The sequence below is a fragment of the Medicago sativa genome, chromosome 6 (assembly GCF_051527215.1).
Source record: "Medicago sativa cultivar Bolivia chromosome 6, Bolivia_mono, whole genome shotgun sequence".
Taxonomy (NCBI): Eukaryota; Viridiplantae; Streptophyta; class Magnoliopsida; order Fabales; family Fabaceae; genus Medicago; species Medicago sativa.
The window spans coordinates 17,151,497-17,178,123 of NC_140754.1; the positions used below are offsets into that span (position 1 = coordinate 17,151,497).

General features: G+C 35.2%; 3 protein-coding genes across 3 annotated transcripts; all 3 read right to left on the reverse strand.

Annotated features, from left to right (window-relative positions):
• Positions 1-7,366: 7,366 nt before the first annotated feature.
• On the reverse strand, positions 7,367-8,216 carry LOC146913296 (F-box/FBD/LRR-repeat protein At5g56420-like). The gene is made up of 2 exons (XM_085719068.1): positions 7,937-8,216; positions 7,367-7,847 (listed from the first exon to the last, which is right to left on the reverse strand). Exons 1-2 carry the CDS (start codon positions 8,135-8,137, stop codon positions 7,557-7,559), a joined length of 492 nt encoding a protein of 163 aa, XP_085575194.1. The 5' UTR covers positions 8,138-8,216; the 3' UTR covers positions 7,367-7,556.
• Positions 8,217-11,581: 3,365 nt separating this feature from the next.
• On the reverse strand, positions 11,582-16,502 carry LOC146913297 (glyceraldehyde-3-phosphate dehydrogenase 1, cytosolic). The gene is made up of 11 exons (XM_085716502.1): positions 16,257-16,502; positions 15,736-15,836; positions 15,393-15,508; positions 14,889-14,988; positions 14,475-14,621; positions 14,295-14,355; positions 13,861-13,958; positions 13,177-13,319; positions 12,974-13,057; positions 12,151-12,240; positions 11,582-11,877 (listed from the first exon to the last, which is right to left on the reverse strand). Exons 1-11 carry the CDS (start codon positions 16,282-16,284, stop codon positions 11,832-11,834), a joined length of 1,014 nt encoding a protein of 337 aa, XP_085572628.1. The 5' UTR covers positions 16,285-16,502; the 3' UTR covers positions 11,582-11,831.
• Positions 16,503-23,440: 6,938 nt separating this feature from the next.
• On the reverse strand, positions 23,441-25,714 carry LOC146913298 (protein FAR1-RELATED SEQUENCE 5-like). Its single transcript, XM_085716503.1, has 2 exons — positions 25,595-25,714; positions 23,441-24,123 (listed from the first exon to the last, which is right to left on the reverse strand). Exon 2 carries the CDS (start codon positions 24,120-24,122, stop codon positions 23,592-23,594), a length of 531 nt encoding a protein of 176 aa, XP_085572629.1. The 5' UTR covers position 24,123; positions 25,595-25,714; the 3' UTR covers positions 23,441-23,591.
• Between the last annotated feature and the right edge of the window lie 913 nt (positions 25,715-26,627).

Consider the following 26,627-nt stretch of genomic DNA (forward strand, 5'->3'; position numbering starts at 1 on the left):
TCTCCTTATGCCGTTTGTGTTGTTCCATTTACCATTTGAACATATATTATGTTATTACAGTTATGCGATTTTTTTTGTAATTACATATCCAAAAGTACTTTCATCATACATGCTTTTGACAAGAGTTACCCAAACATAAACAACACTAGAGCAGACTCATTTTAATCAAACATGATTTTGTAAAATGAGGCTTGATCAAACTAATATAGCTAAGATTAATCCTAACATGTCTCAAATATATGTAAAGGGCTAACTTTCGTCTAGAAAATTTTCATTTTTTTTCTAACTAGTTACGGTTAAAAACTAACTATACATTCCAAAATAAATAAAAAATAAATCTATAAATTTCCGTCCTTCGACGCCAACCATAGCAGAGAGTGTAGCACCAACACTTCAGATCAAAGGCATGTTCACCTTGACACAAGTAAGCACATTTAATTATGTTATTTTGTCAAATTATTATCAGTGGGTGTCCGTGTTTGTGCTTCGTATACAAAAAGCAATAACAATTAGCAATAAGCTCCAATTGTCAAAAAAAAAAAATTAGCAATAAGCTCCAACATTTCAGCAGAACAAGATAATAATAGCTGACAGTTTTAAGCTTGAGACCCTAATTTGATTATAGACTTTGTGGCATTAACACTTCTAATCAGTAGTGTGTCTGGTTTCCGACGACGTCCAACGCGGACGCAACTTTGACTCATATGATTTCATTGAATTTTGTCATTTTCTGGCTCAATATGTTTCACCATTGAATTTTGTCATTTTCTGGCTCAATATGTTTCACCATTGTCATCTGCGTACGTTATTTTTTTGTTTTGGTCGAAGTGTAATGTGTGAGTGAGAGTGACTATGAAACCGGTAGAGTGGGTCGGCCAGTGCGATTTTTTTGGTGTGAACGGGTATCTTTACGTACCTTAAAAAATATTAATTTCTGGAGTAATTTCATACCATTAAATCGTAAAGAGATTTATTATCATCTCATTCAAATATTTTAGGTATTGACTTATGTGATTAATAAAAAAAATCACTTCTTCAGGTATGGCAAAGAGTAGTAAGTGTCTTTTTAAAGTCGGTCGCGACATTACAACTAAATCCATTTGTCAGGCCATTCCGTCATATGTTACGAGTATAGTCCAGTTACCGAACGACCATTGAGAGGATGATGAATTCGTTTTGGTGGGGTCATGGAGGTTTCAACAATAGACGTATTAACTGGTTTTCTTAGACACCATACATATATTATAAGCTACTGATTAGCTTACCATATAACATGCATATAGAATCTAATCCCAAATAAAATAATAACTGTTGGAAAATGACTCAAAAATGATGCATCCTGGAACTGTCAAAATCGGCGCCCGAACACTGTGCAATCGGGGCCCGATTTTGAGCTAATTCTGAAGGCCTGTGATACTGTAATAATCGGCGCCCGAATGGTATAAATCGGGGCCCGATTTGTTGCGCTGCAGAAGTTAAAAAAACGGTTTTTTCATGGGCCGGTTCTGTTCCGTTTGGTTTTTTGAGGGATGCTTTCCACTATAAATATAAACCTTGTATCAGATGATTATTGGGTGTAGAAAAACAAGGTTTAGAAGCCAACAAACAAACTAGGGTTTATAGAGAAATTCTCTTGGCAACAACACTAGGGTTGGGATTGTTTTTGATTCACCTTGAACAAAGCACTATTAGGATTGAGTCTCTTGGTCACGGGAAGAGGCTGGGACTGAGGGTAGAGTTAGGTTTGAAGACTAATTCTTGTAACCCTCAAAATCACTTTGTAAAGAAACTCATATCATTATAGTGGAACGGAGAGCTGCTCTCTCCCCCAGAGTAGGTCATCATTAGACCGAACTGGGTAAACAGATTCTTGTGTTCTTCTTCTTCTTCCTTTATCTCTTGCTGTTTATTTTTGTTTGAATTATTTTTTTGATATCCACTTCAATTGATTGCTTGTTATTAATTTGCTCCACGCATCAGTTTTATTATTGGTGTGGTTTTCACAACGAATTCACAACAATTGGCGCCCACCGTGGGGCAAAGGTCAAATCAATAACCAGGTATCATGGGTTCGAAGTGGGATATTGAAAAGTTTACCGGTGGTAACGACTTCGGGTTGTGGAAGGTAAAGATGAGGGCAATTCTAATTCAACAAAAGTGTGTTGAAGCATTGAAGGGAGAAGCACAGATGCCTGCGCATCTGACACCTGTTGAGAAGACGGAGATGAATGATAAAGCGGTCAGTGCTATCATTCTGTGTCTTGGTGATAAGGTGTTGAGAGAAGTATCAAGGGAGACTACTGCTGTGTCTATGTGGAATAAACTTGATTCATTGTACATGACCAAGTCCTTGGCACATAGACAATGTTTGAAACAACAACTCTACTTTTACCGAATGGTGGAGTCAAAACCTATAATGGAGCAACTGACGGAGTTCAATAAGATTATTGATGATTTGGCGAACATAGATGTAAATCTGGAAGATGAGGATAAAGCCTTACACCTACTGTGTGCTTTACCTAGGTCCTTTGAGAATTTCAAGGATACTATGCTTTATGGCAAAGAGGGCACTATCACTTTGGAGGAAGTTCAAGCAGCTTTGAGAACCAAAGAGTTGACCAAGTTCAAAGAGTTGAAGGTTGATGATAGTGGAGAAGGCTTGAATGTCTCAAGGGGGAGAAGTGAAAACAGAGGAAAGGGGAAAGGCAAGAATTCCAGGTCAAAGTCTAGGCCAAAGGGTGGTGATAATAAAACAAAGTACAAATGTTTTCTTTGTCACAACTATGGTCACTTCAAGAAGGATTGTCCGGAGAGAAAGGGAAATGGAAGTGGTAATCTATCCGTTCAGATTGCAAGTGAAGAGGAAGGTTATGAGAGTGCTGGAGCACTAACTGTGACAAGTTGGGAACCTGAAAAGGGTTGGGTCTTGGACTCTGGGTGCTCTTATCACATCTGTCCGAGAAAGGAGTACTTTGAAACTTTGGAGCTGAAAGAAGGTGGAGCTGTTCGCCTTGGTAACAATAAGGCTTGCAAAATTCAAGGTATGGGTACTATCCGTCTCAAAATGTTTGATGACCGTGATTTCCTTTTGAAGGATGTGAGGTATATTCCTGAACTTAAGAGAAATTTAATATCTATAAGCATGTTTGATGGTCTAGGATATTGTACTAGAATTGAACGTGGTATGATGAGAATTTCTCATGGTGCATTAGTTATAGCTAAAGGGTCTAAAATACATGGTTTATATATTTTAGATGGTTCCACTGTTATAGGTCATGCATCGGTTGCTAGTGTAGACACTCTGGACATAACTAAACTGTGGCATTTGAGGTTAGGTCATGTCAGTGAGAGGGGTTTAGTTGAGCTAGCTAAACAAGGTTGGCTAGGGAATGAAAAATTGAACAAACTAGATTTCTGTGATAATTGCACATTAGGCAAACAACACAAGGTGAAGTTTGGGGTGGGTGTGCATAAATCTAGTAGGCCTTTTGAGTATGTTCATTCGGATCTTTGGGGTCCAGCATCAGTTAAAACTCATGGGGGAGGTTCATATTTCATGTCTATTATTGATGATTTTTCTAGAAGGGTATGGGTATACATTCTGAAGAATAAAAGTGACGCTTTTGAAAAATTTAAAGAATGGCATACACTTATAGAAAATCAGATTGGAACTAAACTGAAAGTGTTGAGAACTGACAATGGCCTGGAGTTTGTTTCAGAGCAGTTTAATGAGTTTTGCAGGAAACGAGGTATAAAGAGGCATAGAACCGTGGCATACACACCTCAACAGAATGGTCTTGCTGAAAGAATGAACAGGACCTTGTTGGAGCGTGTGAGGTGTATGTTGTTGGGAGCTGGACTGTCCAAGAGTTTCTGGGGAGAAGCTGTTAGTACTGCAGCATATTTGATTAACAGATGTCCATCAACAGGGATAGATCTTAAGACACCTATGGAGGTTTGGAATGGGAGACCGGCAGACTACTCTAATTTGAAAATTTTTGGAGCTTTAGCATTTGCTCATGTGAGACAGGACAAACTTGATGCTAGAGCTGTGAAGTGTATTTTCATGGGTTATCCTGAAGGTGTGAAAGGTTACAGACTGTGGAAGATGGAACCTGGAGGATCAAAATTTATTATAAGCAGGGATGTTACTTTTGATGAGACCCGTATGGGGATGAAGTGCAAAGACCTGGATACAAGCTTAGAAACGGGGGTAGAGAAAATTCAGTTTGAGGTGGAGCCTACCACTGATGAAAGGGAAGGGGAGGATCAGACTCCAGTACCTGATGAGAGTGAAGGCCAAGAAACAATTGATCCTGACTATCAGCTAGCAAGAGATAGGATAAGGAGACAAATTAATCCACCTGTTAGATACGGTTATGCTGACCTCATTTGTTATGCTTTGAATGCAGCTGAAGAATTGCAAGACTCGGAACCAAAGAACTTCAGGGAAGCATTAGAAAGCAACGAAAGCAAGGATTGGTTGAAGGCAATGAATTAGGAAATGCTTTCATTGGAAAAGAACCAGACTTGGAAACTTGTTTCATTACCTAAGAATCAAAGGGTAGTGGGAAGCAAGTGGGTGTTTAAGAAGAAAGAAGGTATACCAGGGGTCGAAGCACCAAGGTATAAAGCAAGACTTGTAGCAAAGGGTTTTACTCAGGTGGAAGGGATTGATTACAATGAAATCTTTTCACCGGTGGTAAAACATTGTTCTATAAGGGTACTTATGGCGATTGTTAACATGTATGATCTTGAGTTAGAACAAATGGATGTGAAGACCGCATTTCTACATGGAGAGTTGGAAGAAACTATCTATATGCAACAACCAGAAGGTTTCGTAGAAGATGATTCAAAAGTATGTCTGTTGAAGAAATCTTTGTATGGGTTGAAGCAAAGTCCAAGGCAGTGGTATCGTCGGTTTGATGAGTTCCTAGTAAAGGCTGGTTTTGTGAGAAGCAACTATGATAGTTGTGTTTACATGATGAGGAGAAATGAGAAAGTCATTCTCTACCTTCTCCTTTATGTAGATGATATTCTTATGGCAAGTTCTGACATGCAAGAGATTCAGAAGCTCAAGAAAAGATTGAATGATGAATTTGAGATGAAGGATCTTGGTAATGCAAAGAAGATACTTGGTATGGATATCATAAGGGACCGAAACAAAGGTGAGCTATTCTTATCTCAGCAAGGGTACTTGAGGAAAGTGGTGGAGCGGTTCAGAATGAAAGATTCTAAGGTCGTTAGCACTCCTCTTGGTCATCACACAAAGTTGTCAATAAAGCAGTGTCCTCAATCCGATGAAGAGAAAAGAAAGATGGAGGGTACTCCCTATGCAAGTGGGGTTGGAAGCATCATGTATGGTATGGTTTGTAGTAGACCGGACTTATCCTATGCAATAAGTGTGATAAGTCGGTTTATGGCAAATCCGGGTCAAGTGCACTGGCAAGCTTTGAAGTGGGTTCTGAGAAATTTGAATGGGACTTTGAAAGGTGGTCTGAAGTATACAAGGTCACAACCAGGAAGGGATGCTTTGGAGGGATATGTGGATGCGGACTATGCAGGTAATGTAGACACTAGAAAATCTTTATCAGGTTTTGTGTTTACTTTGTTCGGTACAGCAGTAACTTGGAAGGCAAATCAACAATCAGTTGTAGCTCTTTCAACAACTCAAGCAGAGTACATAGCCCTTGTTGAAGGGGTCAAGGAAGCCATATGGTTGAAAGGTATGATTGGAGAAATGGGGATTAGTCAAGAGTGTGTGAAGATACATTGTGATAGCCAAAGTGCCATTCATTTGGCAAATCATCAGGTCTATCATGAAAGAACAAAGCACATTGACATTCGTTTGCACTTTGTTAGAGACATGATTGAGACAAAGGAGATCATGGTGGAGAAAGTGGCATCGGAAGAAAATCCAGCAGACATGTTCACCAAATCATTACCGAGATCAAGGTTCAAGCATTGCTTGGACTTGATTAACTTCATTGAAGCATAGATGAAGGTTGGAGAGAGCAGCAAGGTGATTGATGGTTAAATTGGCATCATCACCATTTTGGAGTCAAGGTGGAGAATTGTTGGAAAATGACTCAAAAATGATGCATCCTGGAACTGTCAAAATCGGCGCCCGAACACTGTGCAATCGGGGCCCGATTTTGAGCTAATTTTGAAGGTCTGTGATACTGTAATAATCGGCGCCCGAATGGTATAAATCGGGGCCCGATTTGTTGCGCTGCAGAAGTTAAAAAAATGGTTTTTTCATGGGCCGGTTCTGTTCCGTTTGGTTTTTTGAGGGATGCTTTCCACTATAAATATAAACCTTGTATCAGATGATTATTGGGTGTAGAAAAACAAGGTTTAGAAGCCAACAAACAAACTAGGGTTTATAGAGAAATTCTCTTGGCAACAACACTAGGGTTGGGATTGTTTTTAATTCACCTTGAACAAAGCACTATTAGGATTGAGTCTCTTGGTCACGGGAAGAGGCTGGGACTGAGGGTAGAGTTAGGTTTGAAGACTAATTCTTGTAACCTTCAAAATCTCTTTGTAAAGAAACTCATATCATTATAGTGGAACGGAGAGCTGCTCTCTCCCCCAGAGTAGGTCATCATTAGACTGAACTGGGTAAACAGATTCTTGTGTTCTTCTACTTCTTCCTTTATCTCTTGCTGTTTATTTTTGTTTGAATTATTTTTTTGCCATCCGCTTCAATTGATTGCTTGGTATTAATTTGCTCCACGCATCAGTTTTATTATTGGTGTGGTTTTCACAACGAATTCACAACAATAACAAATCAGAGAGAAGAAACATCATAATAACCAACCAAAATCAGAACTATGTGTATTGATTGATGACCAATGCACACCTGTTTGCAAACCGCAAACACTAAAAGAAAATGATTCTCTCATCATACCCATTTCTCCCTTTCCTATCTTTTTATAACAGAATGATCACTCAACAACTTGCTCTTTAATCTTCGTAAAAAGTAAGGATTGGCGAACAAAATCGTCAAAACTTCGTGTTTAATATAAAACCATTCATGCATTTCCACCTAACAGTTTAAGCTTTGGGGAATGGTTCATGAACAAATGTCAACTTGGCCAAATAGGTAAAGAGCAATAAAGAGAAAGTGCAACACACAAAATTGTAAGTTGTAACTATCTCTTGCCATTGTATTTTCTTTGGATCTTTCTATTTACTATTAACAAAGGAAAGATAATATCGGCAGCAATATATGAGAGCAATTGGAATATTTCAAGCTCCTTAATGCCAACAATATATTCCAATATCAATTACAATTAAACAACTTTGACAACAAATAGGACTTAGAACAATTCTCACTTTCAATGCAATAAAGCAAAATCAATTTAAAAGCATCCAAACATAATCATTACCGAGACACAATGGTAGTCCACTCTAGAATTCGTCAATACTAAAGACCATGTTCATCCCAACTGATGTATACAAGAAGACAAAGCTTATATATGTTGTCCAAACTATCAAACTAAATGGTTGCAGCATATTAGAAAAGAAAGTAATGAAAAACCCCAATAATTCTAATAGTCATCCTTAAATAAAAGTTTACATTCTGCAGATATCCTTGGACAGGAGGACAGTTCTTCTATAATCTGACCTTTTTCCAAAAGCTTTCCATTTGTGGAGCCAGTATCAATGACTATTGTCATGTCTTGTAAAAGACTCGCATTCTGCAAAATATAAGTTGCAAATCGAAGATCATTTACTGAGCCATCCATATATAAAATAGTACATGATCTTAGGTGAGACGAAATGCATTCAAAAACCAAAATTGGGCATTTCCATTCCTTGGATGAATTGGTGCGTGTGAACTGTCAAAGGGTTAAGAAAATAACATTTATCAAAATATATCAAGAAAAATAAAGAACAAACAAACAAACAAACAAACTACTTAACAAACCTTTGCAATCGAAAGAATTTGAAGCTTGGGACAATGTAGGAGCAGTTCTACCACACCATCCCAACAATCGTTATAATAAAACGTCAGGTCAATGTGAATTAAGTTATTAAACATTTTAATGACTTTGAAAGAAGCCTCTCTGATTCCTGTGGTTATACGAAGAAACACGACATTATCAATACCATTAAACAGAGGATCCATTGAACTGAAACTAACTCTAACCAACTTAGACAAGGTCTGGGACCTCAACCCTTCTTCTGGTGCATCGTTTTCATCATGATGCATCTCACTCTGTATATATATATTCTCAACATGTAAGTCTTGTAAGATAGGATAGGACAAGCAGAAAGAAATTTTATGTATTCATTCCGATTTTTAAAATAAACATATCTCAAATCTAGGGCTTTGAGCGAGGGAAGATCACCACACGAAGTATCGCTTGCAATATATAACATTTTAAGTCTGAGAACAACAAGGGTTCGGCAGATGAAAATAGTAGGATTGAAGGTGTGGTAGCTCAGAGAGAGATCTAACTCCTCAACACCACGCCGTTTTGCAGCTTCTAACCATGGCTTGAAGATTTCAACGTGACAATCACACTGACGTTTCCCAAGTCCCATTAAAAATCCAAAGGTAGAGCTTAGGCGAAAAGTTTTGAGGGGTTGGTTAGTAGAGAGAGGAGAGAGCATGAGAGTATTGACAAAACGACAGAACCTATAGAAGTCGTCATCATTAATGTCGTTGTCTTTCTCGGTTTGATCGTCCAAGCTGAGATCAGGGAAGGTATAGGCGTTTGGCTTAACATAGTCAAAGACGAGAACGGGGAGTGAAAAGCAAAGTGGGGTCCACCGCTTCGAAAGAAGGGTTGTAATGAAAGCTTGTTTCGTCGGAAGAAATGAGAGTATGTGACACAACAATTCATCTGGCAAACCACTGATTCTGTCTACCAAACTGTTTCTTGCATCACAGAGAGCATCATAATTCACCTAAAAATACAAATAAAAAAAATTACTGAATATATTGGTTTCTTTTTAACAAGAGAATAAGGAAACCCTAAAAAAGTAGAAACGATAAAGGCAGAAAAATGAACCTGAACGGAATGCTCTTTCTTCTCAGATGCTCTATACCTCTTCTTCATAGCTGAATAAACGCTGCAACAACAACACCTATGATCTCAATTCTCCAACTTGGTTGGTATTTATATAGTAAAAGGCCCAGCAAAGGCAAAGCCCAACCTGTGCCCTAGTATGTCAAATATGTCTGCAATATTTTCTAATTTTATCTCTATCCATTCTTTATATTTAATTGAAATAATGCGATTTTACTAATATATTTTGGAGAATCTCTATTTTTTTGTGTTAACTTGTGACTTTTTTTTTGAAGGAATGTTAACTTGTGAGTTTTAGTTTCATGTCTCCTTACTATTTCAAATACTTCGGTCATTATATACTTAATAGATTTTTCTCAAGTGTACCAAAATTCAAAATTCGTTCGAACCATATTATGATATGTATTCTTGGGGATTATTGTTAACTAAAACGCAGCAATTATAATTAGACTTAGGTGCTAAATTGGTGGTTGTTTGGTGAATGATTTTGTAAATCAAGAAATCAAATTGGTTTAACCGGGCTTCTTCAAAAAAATTGGTTTAATAGGATGTTAAAACTAAAAAGGGTTAATATATGTTTACCCACTGTAATATTAGCGATTTTCGGTTTACCGCCTGTAAAAAAATTTGTTTAGATTCCAACCTTGTAAGTTGAAGATTCTTTGATTTTGGACCTTCATGGCTTCAAATTACAAAATTTAAGATACTTTCGCCCCTTGTAATTTGAGAGAATTTTGGTTTAGCCCCTTACCTTACTATCGATATTTCAGTTTACCCCCTGCCATATCATCGATATTGTACGGTCAAAATTCATGAAGGTCCAAAACCAAAAATCGTCAAATTACAGGGTTGGAATCCAAACAAATTTTTTTACAGGGGGTAAACCGAAAAATCGCTAATATTATAGGGGTAAACCGGAAATCGCTAATATTACAGGGGGTAAACATATATTAACCCAAGTAAAAACTATTAAGATTTTTGAATCCACTCTTTGTCACTGCCTGGCAATAAATACCCTAGTTATAACAATTGATCATCCTATGATTACCATAAATTGGCAAAATAGACTAAGACCAGTTATTTGGTTCAAATTCCAGTTGCTAATGGCTTGGAGACTTCCTTTTGGAAAGAAGCGTGGTTGGAAAACGAGCCTCTTAAAGTTCTGTTTCCAAGACTTTTCTTAAGGTGGGGGAGGTGTGTTTTAATGATGCTGAAGAAGGGAGGTGGAAGATACCTTGGCATAGGGAGTTGTTTGCTTGGGAAAAGGAGTTTTTACAAAGCCTTTTTCTAAGGTTGGAAGGGGTGGAGTTGCGGGAAGGAGACGATTGTTGGTGGTGGAAACCCGAAGAGGGGGGAATCTTTTCCATGATGTCTTGCTACAACATTTTGCAACATTTGAGCCTAGTAGAGGGTGGTTTGAGTGGGGAGGTGGAGGCGGTGGTAAATCTTGCGAGAAGAAGGCTTTTGGTGATTGGTGACTCAAAGCGGTGTTTGTTTTGTGGCCTAGAAGATGAATCGTCATTACACTTGTTCTTACATTGCCAAGCTACATCTAGAGTTTGAGGTGATGCGGTGGTTCATTTCTTTCTTATTAATCCGCCTAATTTATTCATCCATATTGATTGTTGGTTGGTCATTTGGTACAAGAAGAAGTGGAGTAGAGGGGCTTGGCTGATTTTGCATTCGGTTATTTGGGTAATTTGGAATTTTAGAAACGACCGGATTTTCAATAACAAGGTTAAGGAGGTTGATGAAATGGTTGAGGAGATTAAAGTACTCTCATGGAATTGGAGTTTGAATAGGCTTAAAATCCCATCTTGCTTGTTTTATGAATGGTGTTGGAGCCCGAGAAAGTGCACCTTGCTGTAGGTGGTCTTGGTGGCGTTGTTTAGGAGCGTTAGCTGTGTTTGATTGTTGTTTCTGTTAAAGCCCCCGCTGTGTTGGCTTTGGTGCTGGTGTTTCTTAGTTTTTGCTAGCTTTTTGATGGCTGCCTGCAGTTTATTCTTCTGTTGGTTATGACAGACACCTTGTATCTTCCATGCCATGTCTTTCCCTTCTTTTGAGGACATTGGTTATTAATATATTGGGCTGTTCAAAAAAAAAAAGGGCAACCCGGTGCACTGAAGCTCCCGCATATGCAGGGTCCGGGAAGGGGTCCCACCATTTGGTGTATTGTACGCAGCCTTACCCTGTTTTTACACAAGAGGCTGTTTCCAGGACTTGAACCCGTGACCTTACGGTCACATGACAACAACTTTACCAGTTGCGCCAAGGTTACCCCTTAATATATTGGGCTGTTCAAAAAAAAAAAAATCTAACACAAAGTTTCGTTAAGCTAACTAATGCTATTAAAATCTTAAATGAACTAAAATTTGTAATATCACATGTAGATGATTTACTATTCCAGAGTTTACTCTAGTGGAGAGTTTACTCTAGTTTGCTTATTGGTTATGATCATAGATAGGGACGTAAGAAAATAAAAAATCGAATCAAACTGCTAAACCAGAAAAAAAAAAATGCACCAAAAAACCAAAATATGACTAACATCATCAAATATTCTTCCAGAATGTAAACATTATTCAGAACATTTCCTTAGAGCAATACATATATAAGATGTAAGCGAATCCAAAATATAGAGAAGCTTCAAGACATGAATTACATTGTGCGGACCAATATTCTCCTCATTTAACGGAAGCAAAATTATTCCAAAAATTTACTTTACTGAATGCTTGATTTGCAAGAAAGAAGTGTCATTGGAATAGATGTATGCTAAAAACTCGTTGCAGATTAACCAACTGAAGCCATGTGTCGGATCAAGTCAACCACGCGTGAGCTGTATTGAGAGAAAGAAAAAAAAATTAAAAACCAAATTTATAGTATATATACCAATGATTTCATCGTGATTGTAATCCAGTCTGGTTAAATCATATTAAACCGCAGTTGGTTCAACCGGTTTTCTTACTTATTTATTTGTCATCTAATCCAACCGTAGTTGAACCAATTATCATCTTATTTATTCTATCACCTTTTACAAAATTGTTATTCAAAGAAATTTATTAATATATTAGAGGAAGAAAAAGAGGAATTGCTTGGAAATTTTTGATACCTGTAGCCCCATTCATTGTCATACCAAGAGACAAGTTTCACAAAATTGTTATTCAAAGAAATTCCTGCCTTTGCATCAAATATGCTAGACCTGTGCAAGCAAAAGGTGGATCATATGGTAAGCTGCATGAAACCAACTCCTTTGCACAACTTTAAAGTCATAACAAAGTGCGAGAAAAAAATTATTTAACTTATTCCTTTGATAAGGATATTCCCTTCGGATTATTCCCTTAGACAAAGTTGCAACCAAGAAGCTCTCAACTCCTAACATTAGTCCTTTTTAGGGTTTACACTTTTGCTCTTCCCATGGGAATGAAGCTTAATTGTGAACTTCACTTAATTCTCTAGAAAAAGTAACAATCTAGCATAATGGAAATAAGTCCATACAATTCTGAGGTTGGAGTCTCATGTAGTCTGTGGTAACCCGATGATTGAAAATCGATCAAAATTTTGACGATGTCCAACATCGTCATTTTCAGAATTGATTTGAGAAAACATAGAAAAAACAAACAAATTAAATTTTGAAACGTTAATATGCTCTTTTCTTGGTATTTGTCAAACCTACACCAATTGAGTCATCATCTCAGCTGTTAGGACGAATAATACTATTAGCTTCTACTTCTAAAGAACGACATTAATTATTGAAGTTTCAAGCCATTTTCAAGTACCGCGAACAATATGAAACACTTACTCATTCTAGACATCGCCGCAAACTCCAAAACAATTGTAACAAAATCAAGTTAAAATATATTTTTTACTATATTAGGTGCACAATGCTTGATGATGGCATAGTATAATTTGGTAACAATTAGTAGCATCATCACCTGCTGTCACCAATAAAATCAGTAGACACAACATCATCCTCTGTGTAACCAAGGATTCCCTTCAAATCTCCCTCAGATGCTTGCCTATGAAAAATGTGCAGACAAGAGAAAATTAGCATTCACTATAGTAGCTAAATTCTAGGAAAAAAATAATAAACAATATACATTCTGGTCCCTTAAAACCAAAAGTTCTTTTTTCTTACTTAATTGCAGCTTTAATTTCATCATAACTAGCTCCCTTTTCAAGTCTAACAGTAAGGTCAACGACGGAAACATCTACAGTTGGAACTCTGAATGACATTCCTGTCAACTTATTGTTCAATGATGGAAGTACCTTTCCAACAGCCTTCAAAATATGAAAAAAATATATGTAATTAATTATGAAAAAGTTAGAATAATGGAACATAACATAGTAAATGTAACAAATGAAAAATTCAAAGAGGAATGCTAGCAACACTCACTTTTCAACAGTCTTTTTAACACTCACTCATTTATTGGATGAAATCAATGTATGTCCCACCACTTTGTGGAGGTTCAATTTTCAAAGTGTAAACCTTCAATAATTTAAACCAATAAGAGAGTGAGTATTAGAGAGAGTGTTCAAAAGAGAGTGTTGCTAGCATTACTCAAATTCAAAACCTCTATAGGTAAAGTTTCCATTCATTTCATTGGCTTAGTCATGTCATCGCAGATCGTGGAAAATAGTGATTAGATCGAATTTTGCTACGGTACACTGCTATAACGCCACTATTTGACAACACTGTCAACACATTATACCAAATAGCGTAACGTAGAACAATAACTTGTTCAAATTCTGCTATGCTATAGCACTATAGCGCTGGTATAGCCTCGATTTGACAACAGTGATTTATATACAAGTCGGATACCTTTGCAGCTCCGGTACTGCTAGGAATGATGTTAACAGAAGCAGCTCTACCACCTCTCCAATCCTTCATTGATGGTCCATCAACAGTTTTTTGAGTGGCTGTATGACAAACAAGCTAGTTAACGGTGTGTTTGTATTGACTAACTTGAGTATATATATTATCATTAGCACTTGTGAGACTGTTTGGAAGAGCTTATGACATATTCATAAGTTGTTTTCAGCTCATTTTCATAAGCTTTCCAAGATTTCTTATAAAAACAACTTCCAGCTTAACAAAACATATTGAATTTTTCTAGAAGTAGCTTAAGCATAAGTACTTATATGATAAATGTTTCTGCATACGTCCTTGATTAAATTGTTTAGCCTAAGAGAATCTAAATCATGAATTATTTGGAGCTAAAAAGATTGCATAGCATAACATTGCATAGTACTTACCAGTAATAGAGTGAATAGTACTCATGAGACCTTCAACAATACCAAATTTGTCATGAACAACCTGAATATATTTCAACAAGAACATTAAATTTAGATTTTAATTTTTTTTTCTCTATATAAAATATATATATATATATATATATATATATTCAAATTAAAGGAATTATAAAACAAACCTACCTTTGCTAGTGGAGCAAGACAGTTGGTTGTGCAGCTAGCATTAGAAACAATATGAATATCTGACTTATATTCTTTCTCATTGACACCAACTACATACATTGGTGCATCCTTGCTAGGGGCTGAAATAATTACCTTCTTTGCACCACCCTAAATATCAAACAGGGTTAAATTTTTAAGTTTTTAATGTAAATTATTGAAGTAGATAAAATATTAATTCTGTCAATCCCTCATTACGGAAAAGAACGATTTTTTCAAAGTCCGCTATGCTATAGCATCGCAATATCGGCTATTTTACAACATTGAATGTATGTAACAAAGTTTGCATAATTATTTGGTAAGAAAAATATAGATTCTGCAGTCACATATAAAATTGAATAACAAAAGCGTATGTTATGTGATTATTTAATGTCAAACCTTCAAATGGGCAGCAGCCTTGTCTTTATCAGTGAAAACTCCGGTAGACTCAACAACATATTCAGCTCCTGCTTCACTCCATGGAATTTCCTCAGGATTCCTTATAAAAGAGGAATTAAAAAACATTAAGCTTAAAATTCAAACAAGTTTAGAGTCTATTTGATAAACAAAACATTTAGTTCATAGCGGATAACTTATAGCGCATTCAATAGTACAGTCAAAATAGAGTTATTAGGCGACAGCTGTTATCTGACCGTCTCACGAGCTTATAGCATCCATTTCAGTTACTTATAATGCCTTTTCAGATGTTAATCCAAGTAGCGTTTGAGTTTATAGCTTCTAAAGTTTTATAATTATTAATTAGTTAAACCTTGAATTTTACTAAACGCTTTTAATTTAATCCGTAAACTTATCAGCTATAATTTCATTCATTATCAGCTAGCATAAATGCAATGTGCTACATTTCACAAACTTGAGGATTTATTTACTTGTTATAGAACATACCTTACACCAAAAACAGTGACAGGACTACCACCAAATAGAAGAGTTTTGCCGTCCTTAACTGTAATTTCACGGTTTTTCCAAACACCGTGAACTGTGTCATACTTAAACATGTAAGTCTGCAAGGAAAGCATTTCCAAATTATTATTAATATGGCTAAGTAACATGAGAGTCAATATCGTACGTTTAAAATTATTGGACGCGATTCCAAACAGAAACTAATAGCATGTTTGGTTCCGAGTTTTCTACTGCAATCTAGCGTCCCAATCGCTTTTTTGCAGAGAAAAGTAACTACTTTTGAAAAACGGGACGATGCAGTACCAAACAACGCTAAGTGATTGCTTACCATGTAATCAGTGGTGATGAAAGGATCATTAACGGCAACAAGCTCCACATCATCTCTCTCCAATGCCACCCTGGCCACCAAACGACCGATCCTTCCAAATCCTTCATTGTCACAAACAAGATCATTTACGAGTTATTACATAGCATACAAAGCATGTGCACGCGCGCACACATATACACCGTGTTAAATAACTTTTCATTGATGTAAAAATTTATAAAAGTGATCTAAATGACATAAACTTTCAATTCAACAATCGGTTTCATAAAATATGTATCTAGTAAAATATTATAAGTAGCGTAACACTATCTATATATTGCACAAGTGTGAGTCGATATTCCCTATATGTGACTATAACAACCAAGAAAACATGTAAAAAGTTGTCTATGTTTAATTTTACTTTTGAAGTAATATACTAATATACATGACACACATTGATTTAATGATCCAAGTAAAAACTTGCTGAAACATTTAACAAAATTGTGTGACGTAAACCTAAAAAAGAAATGTCATTATTGGAGTACCGTTGATGCCAATCTTGATCTTTCCCATGACTCTTTCTCACTGTGATTTACTTAACAAAAGAGTGTAACAATCAAAGAAGATCAAAGAGAAGTGACAGTGTTGTTACATATATATTGTAGATGACCTAGGAGAAAGTTGTGGTGTGATGTGTTCCACAAAGTTTGTGGTTCAACCATGCATCCTTTGATGTCGAGAGAAATTAAGGTTCAAGCACACTAAACATAACTGTCCCCAAATAATTAGACAAGAAGAATCAGTCAAATTATACACATATATTCCTTTTTTTTAGGCATATATTCCAACTTTTTAGCTCAAAAGTTAGAACTTAGAAGAAATGAATTCCTTTGTACCAAAAAAGAAGGTACAAATTCTATAATTAAAAAAAAACAAATATAGTGCAAATTAAAATACATATATTATAAATTACTCATAAAAAAATATTAAAAGTTAAACTATTGGAAAACAAATAATTTAACCAAAATTTAAAAGATTTTTTTTTTGCAGAACAAAAATTTAAAAGTTATACATACTATTGGGATCTAAGTTTTAGTGTTTGAAACAAAGTTAAGGACCAATACTATATGTTTTATGTCGGATGCTAGTGTACGCGACTAAACAATATTGCCTATAGTACTTAAGGAACTAATTTATGTGATAAAGAAATTCAGTCACAATTTTTATTTTTGGAGAGTTTCACAATTCCTTGAAACCCCTCGGACAAATTTTGCATCTTTTAGGAACCGAAGCAAAATATTATTTATTTTTGCAGCAGATGCAAACCCCATCATTGAACAAGCACAAGATCCATCTATGCATATTAATGATGGAACGAAAATTAATTAGCAAACTTAAATTGAAACAAATGAAAGAATACAACATGGTTTTGCATAATGATTTTTATGTCGCAGTTCTGGTGCGAAATGAATGTCTTAATTTCTAGTTTCACGATGAACTTGAAGGTTTTTAAATCTGTGTTTGATTTCTTTATACTGGATTAATGATTGTCAAAATTTTAATGGCGGTTATATCGAATTTTTTTGCTTTCAATACTTTTGAGAATTGTCATGTTAAGTTATTGAAATCATGTGAGCAAACTGGGTTGTGACAGACCCGTTTTTTGCTTATCCGGGTGAGGAAGAACATGTTTAGTTGCATGATAAATCCCACTTGCAATCATTTTTTGTCACAAATTTGTGATAAACCCATATCTTTTTTACCACAAATCCCTTTCCTTTGTTTTCCAATTCCTTACTATTATCCAAAAGTTGTTGAGTAAGTCAGTACCACAAATCTTGATATGAAAATTGTTGTAAAGAAATGTTTTAATAAAACAAACAAAAAAAGTTGCAATCATTTTTTTTTTTTGAGGGAGCTAGTAGATTGATTATCCAGCACGAATAAAGAATGAGTTGATCTGGAAAATTAAAATGAAGCTATGATGTCTTTACAATCATTGTTAAGAGTCCACATTTTAACAAATTTGAAATAAGAAGCAATTTGAGTAGAGTTCACCTTGAAGTCAAGCAAGAGAGGATAATGATCAGAAAGTTGCTTCGCTAAGGTTGAGCAAGAGATAGAAGTGCAGGTATTTATCTAAAGTTGATTGCAGACAGCTCTGTCTAATCTCCTTTTGGTATGTCTAAATCCATGTCTACCATTGTTCCAAGTAAATTCAGCGCCTTTAGTTGGAATATGCAACAAATCATTGACATCAGTCCAATTTTGGAAATCTATCATAAGGGGTCTAGCTGGTGTAGTTGAACCCTGATGCTCATGTGCTCCAAGAATGACATTAAAGTCCCCAAAAAACACCAGGGAGCATGGTTTTGGTTTTTTAACAGGGAAAGTTTGTCCTACAATGCCTTCCTCCTCAAGTTACTAGTGGAGGCATAGACAGCAGACATGCAAAAAGGTTTGTTATCTAAGGTGAAAGAAAATGAAACTTGTTGGTCATCAATATCTAAAATGATAGGGTTAAGGTTAGAGGTACATAAACACCATAGATTAGGTAAAAGATTTTCTCTTTGGTTGCAGGAGAAAATCTTAAATCCTACTCTATTTAGCCAAAGATTGGGGAATCTATCAACAATCCAGGGCTCGGCAATAAACACAAAGTCAGGTTTATTAACAAGTATTAATCTCTTAAGTGCCAATCTTGAGGGGGAGTTGGCAACTCCCCTAATGTTCCAATAGACAGACTTCATTTGACAATCTTTGTTTGACCAGTTTTACCTTTGGTTGCATAATTCAATTTGACAGATGATTTTCTACTGGTTGCATAATCTAGTTTTTGGGTGCCGCCACTACACCAATGGTGCTGTATACTTCAAGAAATTTTCACCTCTGAGGATGTCATTTTGATGTCATGCTAGGTTCAGAAATATGGTTCTTGGTGTGTGGGGTAGTTCGGCTCGAAAGGGCCCGTAAAGTTGCCGCATATGCTACATGGGCTGTTGGTTCTTGAATCTTTCTGTGTTGACAGTAGATACATATACTATTCTGGGTTTCATTGTAATCAGGTGTGTTTCTGGTTATTTTAGTTCATTAATGATTGTGGCTTTTTACACATCACTTTTTTTCATTTTGGTTTTGGGTCCCGCGTTTGGCTTGCTGGGTTGTTTTGATGTGTAATTTTCTGCAAGGCATTTGGATTCATCACTAGATTTTTGTCTAGTTAGCTATCATACACCACTTTTTGTTAATATCGATGTATTACCCTCTTAGGGATGATGTGTGTTTGCTGGATCAGGTTGATGTCCCCCTAACTTTTGTACTTTCTTTTTTATTTAATATATATATATATATATATATATATATATATATATATATATAGGGTGTTTCAAGTGAGAGTGTTTTTTAAATGAGAGGATGAAACATGAGCCTTTAGATTAAAATTAACGGTTGAGATCTTTTTCCACTTAAATCCACACACTCCATGTGATCATTCACGAGCTATTCAATTTCCACTCTCTCTCCCACTCTGTTCATCTTCTTTTTTTATTTAATATATATATATATAGGGTGTTTCAAGTGAGAGTGTTTTTTAAATGAGAGGATGAAACATGAGCCTTTAGATTAAAATTAACGGTTGAGATCTTTTTCCACTTAAATCCACACACTCCATGTGATCATTCACGAGCTATTCAATTTCCACTCTCTCTCCCACTCTGTTCATCTTCTTTTTTTATTTAATATATATATATAGGGTGTTTCAAGTGAGAGTGTTTTTTAAATGAGAGGATGAAACATGAGCCTTTAGATTAAAATTAACGGTTGAGATCTTTTTCCACTTAAATCCACACACTCCATGTGATCATTCACGAGCTATTCAATTTCCACTCTCTCTCCCACTCTGTTCATCTTCTTTCTTTTTTTTCGCAATTCATCTTCTCTTTTTGACACTGTTATACGGATTGCTACTGTGATAATCAATACTATAAAAATCCTGAGCTGAAAAAAAAAGAGTTTTAATTGAGATAATCAGAATTATAAATGGGTTTCAGCAATTGATTGAAAAATTCATGACAGACAGATCTAGAATTGAAGGGGCAAAGGGGTCGATTGGAAAAATTCAGAAGTGCACGAGCAGAAGTGCGACCCAGCCCAGAAACGACGGCGACCGGGCGACGCCGAAAGGCAATTCGATGGCTTACAGCGGTGGCTATGAAGCTGAAAATTAATTTTGTGCATCATAAAATTTTCTCTAGACTGTCGTCTATGCAATAATAACCATAACCGTTTTTTTTACTTTAATGGATACTCCTATTTGTTGTGATGAAGGGATGAAGTAGGTTCTGCCAACAACAAAAAGGGGAAGAACTTTGTACGATTGAAAGAAGAAGAAAAAAAAACGAAGGAGAAAGGGGAGAGAGTGGAATTGGAGAGCTTGTGAATGATCACATGGAGTGTGTGGATTTAAGTGGAAAAAGATCTCAACAGTTAATTTTAATCTAAAGGCTCATGTTTCATCCTCTCACCCTCTCATTTAAAAAGCACTCTCACTTGAAACACCCTATATATATATATATATATATATATATATATATATATATATATATATATATATATATATATATATATATATATATATATATATATATATAAAAATGGAATTGGAGGGGTGTGGTTATCATGCATAAGCCATAACTTATGCACCATGCATAAGCCTGCATTAGTCCAGCCCATTATGCACCTAGCCCAACAGAATTACTTCCTACACCTCAAAGAAAGACAGGTGAAGAAAGCAAACAAACCAAAACAGAGCATCACGGCGTTTTCTTTCCATTTCTAACTTCAACCACCACCGGTAACAAACTTTCACCAACGAAAACCGTCTTCGTGACCGTCGTTCAACTCGTCACCGTCGTTCAACTCAACAACACCGTCGTTCACCACCGCATTCACGTTGGAAACCGCATTCACCACCGGAAGCAAATCACGTCGAAAACGGTAACAATCACGTCGGAAACTTCCACCACTGCAAATCACGTCGGAAACAAACTTCCATCACCAGAAATCGCATTCACCATAACCGCATTCATCAACTTCATCATCATCGTCGTAAGCATCTTCATCATCTTCAACAAAACAGCAAAATGATGAAAACAAAACAGGTTTGAACTTAACTTGTTCTTTTAATTTCGAATTGGGGAAAATCAAGTAATTACAATGAGTTTTGAAAGTGTTTCTGTTAGTTAGAAATGGTTTTTGTTTAATTTGAAAAGTAATTGCATTTGTGTAACCCTAAATTGACATTTTAATTTCGAATTGGGGAAAATCAAGTCAAATAAATGGTTTCTGAGTGTTTAAATGTGCTTATTATACTATGTTTTGTTTAAAATTTATGCCAAAACCAATATGTTGTGTAAATGGTTTTTGCAAGTTTTACTCTGAAACCATTTTGCTGTGTAAATGGTTTTACTTTGGTTCTTTTCCAAAACATTTGTAGATCTGTTTTATATGCAAATGATAATTGTTATAGTTGAGAATACATAACAAAATTAAGGAATTTGATACACAATGCATTTATATTCACCAAAACGGTGGCATGATAAATCTTTGGTAAAAATTGTAGCATATTTATATGTTCTGTTGCAGATAGATACGTATGTCTCAACTTCTTTGCTGCTCTGTGCTTGAAACTCTGCCATACTTAGCTTTCAATTTTGTGTTTAAACTCTTGTTATCAAGTCTAAGATTGGTAGAATTTTAGTGTTTATGATACGACGCTTACTATATACCACTTTAAATGCATTCTAACCATTGACCGATTAAATTTATCGCTCTTTTTACTTTTGTCACTCACAAATACAATATTTGAAAGGATCTAGCTACAAGTTTCTGATCATGTGCTTGTGATTTTGTTTTGGTCAGCACATGAATTTACTGTCTTAGATTTATTGAAAATCCAATGGCACATGATCCAACTCAACAGTTGGATATCATATAAACTGAGATCAAATGTTTTTCTTTCAGTGCTTTTGTCGATGCACTGAGATCATATAAACTGAGATCATATAAACTGAGATCAAATGGCCGATGCACTGGTTTTCTTTCAATGCTTTTGCCGCATTTCAATTACTTGCTCCATCCTTATGAAGCCTGACACTAATATGTTTGGTTTTATTGTATGTGCGTATGAATTATTTGAATATAACAAAAAATTCATTATTGTTATTTTTGTTAGGAAAAAATACACAAGAGCCAGAAATATAAGTGAAAATAAGATGTAATATGGACATAGAGATTTAGAAGCCATACACCACAATGCACTTTGTTAGAACTTTGTTAAACTCTAAAAACTATTCTAAAACCATTGTGCTGTGGAAATGGTTTTGGTGAGTTGTACTCCAAAACCATTAGATGTATTTAATGGTTTTCTTTGATCATGTAGGTGAAAAAAACTAAAAAGCTAGAGCCATTGCCATCATTCAGTTTTGGGCTAACACAAATGGATGAGGAGGAAATGAATGACACAGTTTCATCATCTGATGGTGGTAAAAAGAAGGAGCAGAAAACAAGAAAGTCCAAGGGTAAAGACAAGAAGCATCAAATAAAGAAACAGCAACATGTTGCACAAGATTCTGATGAAGGAAGTTAAGATGATGAAGAATTGATTCAAAAGCTAGCACGTTAATGTTTTTTTTTATTGAATTTCTGGATTTCTAGATTAGTGTTAAGTTTCTTGTTAATGTTTGTATCAAGTTTATGAATTTATGGATTTGTATAAAGTTTATGGTGAAACAAACTTAGGGGTATGGAATACTGAAACCATAAGTATGGTTTAATGGTTTTGATAGTTAGGTGTGTCTTTTTATAGTATCTATCATATTATACTATTCTTCTTATTTAATTTTTGGCCCAATAATGTTCAATTTAATTTAATTTTACTAAAATTAGGGGCATGGAATACTGAAACCATAAGTACGGTTAAATGGTTTTGATAGTGTTCTATGTGAAACCAAAATAACTGCCTAATGGTTTTAAATGAAATTATTAATTTGTTTTAAACAATTTATCTTCTAGAAAAAGAAAACATACTTTTGCTTTATTTTATGTTTGTTTTTCGTGTTAAACCTCTCGAGTTTCTACGAAAAGTGACATAATCAGTTGGTTGTGTCTTTTTATAGTATCTATCATAGTATACCGTTCATTTTATTTAATTTTTGGCCCAGGAATGTTCAATTTTATTAAAATTAGTTTTCAATGTAACCACTTAATAGTACACATTTTGATAATTTTCAATGTGAAACCTAAATAATTGTCTAATGGTTTTGTAATAAAAAAAAATGTGATAAACATTAAAATCATTATTAAGTAACCACTTAATAGTACACACTCATAACCTATTAAATAATTGTCAAATGGTAAATAAAATAAAAGAATAGTGAAAATTATTATTGATAAATGGTTTTAAATAAAAACAATTACTGAAACCATAAGTATGATTCAATGGTTTTGCTAGTGTTCTATGCGAAACCAAACTAACTGTCTAATGGTTTTGTAACAACCTATAATCATGGATACATAACAACAAAGAATGTGATTGTTATAATTTCTAATAACAACTGCTCCACAACAAGTGCTCCTAAAAGATGCTAGCTATGTCAAAAATGCTAGCTATGTCTTCTGCAACATCAACTTGGATGTCATAGTAAAAAGATGGTTTTGAGAGAGCTTCATTTCTAAAGAATTCTTGAATTACAGTTGCTTCACCAACCACCATCTCCTTTTGACGAATTGACATTAGATAGTTCTTTAAGTCTGAAAATCGAAAAGGAAGATTCATAAGACGTTCTCATCGACATTCCAGCTTTAGAATTTATTAGAGCTAGTTATCCTTGAACTTCATTTACTTCTCGAAATGCTCTCAGGTAACACAAATGCTCTGGTTTATGTAATGGATGACAGTGAGCCACATCCCATCTATATATCTTATACCCATTCAAAATTTCATCCATCTTCAAAGATATTCCAGCTTTACAACCAACCCTTTCCTCAGGTTTTTCTTTCACTTTCACAAACTCAATAACCAGTGGACTGTTTGATGTTGGCCTGTTGTTAGGATTAAGCAAACTTCCCTTCTTGAAACCTTGTTTGTTACAAACATAACGCACATAATGTACCTTATCTGATTTCTTATTTTGTGAATTGTTCTTCGACTTCAACATAGTCCTAATAGAAAATCCAGTGTTATATGCATAATTAACATAAAAATCTTCACTCTCTTTAATAGATTGAAAGACTAAAGACTTCCATGATTCGTTATTGCTAGGGGAGTAACATTGAGAACTATCAGCATGAATCAGTGATGAAGTTTCAACACTCAGTTGTCCACTCTCAAATGAAGTTGATATCAAATCCATCCTGCATTTTTGTCAAATAGTTATTCATATTCACATTCCCAAATACACATCAATCTTTATTCTTTATTCATATTCACCTATTTTAATACTTATATCATCAAGATGAAGAAAGCTAAGAAAAAGCTGCTGAAGAGGAACTTAATTGTTAGGAGTACATTGTAAAGAGCTCCTGTAGTGAGATGTAATGAACAATAGTTGTATTATTAAATGTAAAAAACTCTTGTAACATCTATCAAAAAAAAAAAAACTCTTGTAACATTTTTCTGGAAAGGACATGAATGCATTCACAATTAACTTTGTGTGAATTGAATTTTGAAACATCAAGCTAAATTTTACAGTGTCGTGAATAAATGGAAAAATATACTTTTCCAAATGGATCTTTGTTTAACTTTTGTTGTGATATACATGATACAAATGTATAAAAACCAATTATTGCTATGGGCAAGGCACAATTAAGAACACTATTTAGGTTTGTTCGACTTGGAATGGTCTCGAAGGAGCTTCCAAGCGAATGCAACCACTTATCAAACTCATTATCAATGCAGTCTTATTAACAATTTCCCACTGAAGTGTAGACACACAAGGGTATATGACATGATAACAAAGGAAAGACACTTAAAAAACAAAGGAAGCTTCCTTTGGAGAGTGACTCACACAAAAATCAATGGCAAAACATATATATTTTCTCGTACATTCTAATGAAATATCCATCCATTCTAGTATTATCTCCCACATTTTGTTTTGTGGCTCATTAATGTCTTTCACAGGTAATTTTTTTCTCACTCTCTCAGCAACCATCGTTAAATTTCTAACTGGATTTTTCTCACTCTCTCATTATTTCATCCTGTTCTTAAATTTGAACCAAATTGTAATTTTGCAAACCATGTTGTTTTGAATGATGACTAAATCTTTGTTGAATTGTTATAGCTTGAAACTATGTCTTCTTATGCACATCAAATGGAGCAGCAGTACGCTGCAACTAGTCTTTCAGATGATTCTGGTATGTCTCAAATTTGAGAATACATGTCTCTAAATTGATAACAAACATGTTCAACTATGTTTTTCTGCTCAATTATGTAATGTAGCAAACTAGTAAGTAGACACCACATGGTATGACACAAAAGAATATTAACAAGTTCAGTAATAGAGGATCTTTTCTTCCCACTCTCACAACGAGACAAGACCAGAGAGGAAACAAACTGAGAGAGGATACACATTTTTCATTCAATATACAAAACGATTAACACATCAATGCATGTCAATTTGCAGATTAAGCATTCAAGATCATAAAAGTAGACAAGGACTGAAACAACTACAAACAATAACTCCTTCAATTGAAGCTAAATTGTTCCTTTCATATCATAAATTGATCCTAATATCAACAATTTGAATCACTAAATTGATCCTAAGAACAGAAAACAATTAACAAATCCGAATTCTGAAACAAAACCTAAATACAATTTACTGATTACCTCAAAATGAAAGGGTGAAATTCGTGCAAGCTAACCGGAGCGGCGAGCAAGGGTGAATGCCGGTGAAATCAAGCCGGAAAACCACGTCGGAGCAAGCGTAAACGCGAGCAAGAGAGCAACGTCGGAGCAATTGAGTCGGAGCAACGTCGGAGCAGTTGAGTCACGCCGTGACCTAGCCGGAAAACCACGTCGGAGCAAGTTCCATCGCGAGCAACAGAGCAACGTTGGAGGAATTGAGTCGGAGCAGTTGAGTCGCCGTGACCTAGCCGGAAAACCACGTCGGAGCAAGGGTCAACGCGAGCAAGAGAGCAAGGTAACGTCGGAGCAGTTGATTCGGAAAACGCGTGCGAGCAAGAATGATTTTTCTGAGATCAAAGTGTGGGGTGTGGGGTGTGAGTTGTGAACCGTAGGATTATGCATGATCTGATGGTTGACAAGTCCTTATGTATGGTGCATAAGTTATGGCTTATGCACCATAACTTTTGCCGAATTGGAGAGCTTGTGAATGATCACATGGAGTGTGTGGATTTAAGTGGAAAAAGATCTCAACCGTTAATTTTAATCTAAAGGCTCATGTTTCATCCTCTCACCCTCTCATTTAAAAAGCACTCTCACTTGAAACACCCTATATATATATATATATATATATATATATATATATATATATATATATATATATATATATATATATATATATATATATATATATATATATATATGTATATATATAACAGTGAAGATTTAACTTGTTTCTATAATGAAAAGTTAAAAAAAGGGAAAATGAAAGTGGGTAAAAAATAATAATAACAGTGAAGATAAAAAATATTTTATAGTGAAATCCATAAGAAATGTGATAAACTGAGTGCACGAAAAGACAAACACGACACATGGATTCAATCAAGAGATATTTTTATTATTTTATTATTATTAATGGTGTCTATTGATTATTGTAAAAAAGTATTTGCCAATATATAAGTGCTAAAAACTAAGAAATGAACAAGCATTTTTTCTATTTGTCACATCCAAAGAAGAA

Coding starts and splice junctions, on each gene's coding strand:
- LOC146913296 (XM_085719068.1), bottom strand. CDS start 8,137: ATGGATCCTCTGTTTAATGGTATTGATAATGTCGTGTTTCTTCGTATA. Junction 7,848..7,936: donor AAATTCTTTCGATTGCAAAG/GTTTGTTAAGTA, acceptor ACCCTTTGACAG/TTCACACGCACCAATTCATC.
- LOC146913297 (XM_085716502.1), bottom strand. CDS start 16,284: ATGGGAAAGATCAAGATTGGCATCAACG. Junction 14,356..14,474: donor GTCTTGCTCCACTAGCAAAG/GTAGGTTTGTTT, acceptor AAATATATTCAG/GTTGTTCATGACAAATTTGG. Junction 11,878..12,150: donor GACAATGAATGGGGCTACAG/GTATCAAAAATT, acceptor CTCTCAATACAG/CTCACGCGTGGTTGACTTGA.
- LOC146913298 (XM_085716503.1), bottom strand. CDS start 24,122: ATGGATTTGATATCAACTTCATTTGAGAGTGGACAACTGAGTGTTGAA.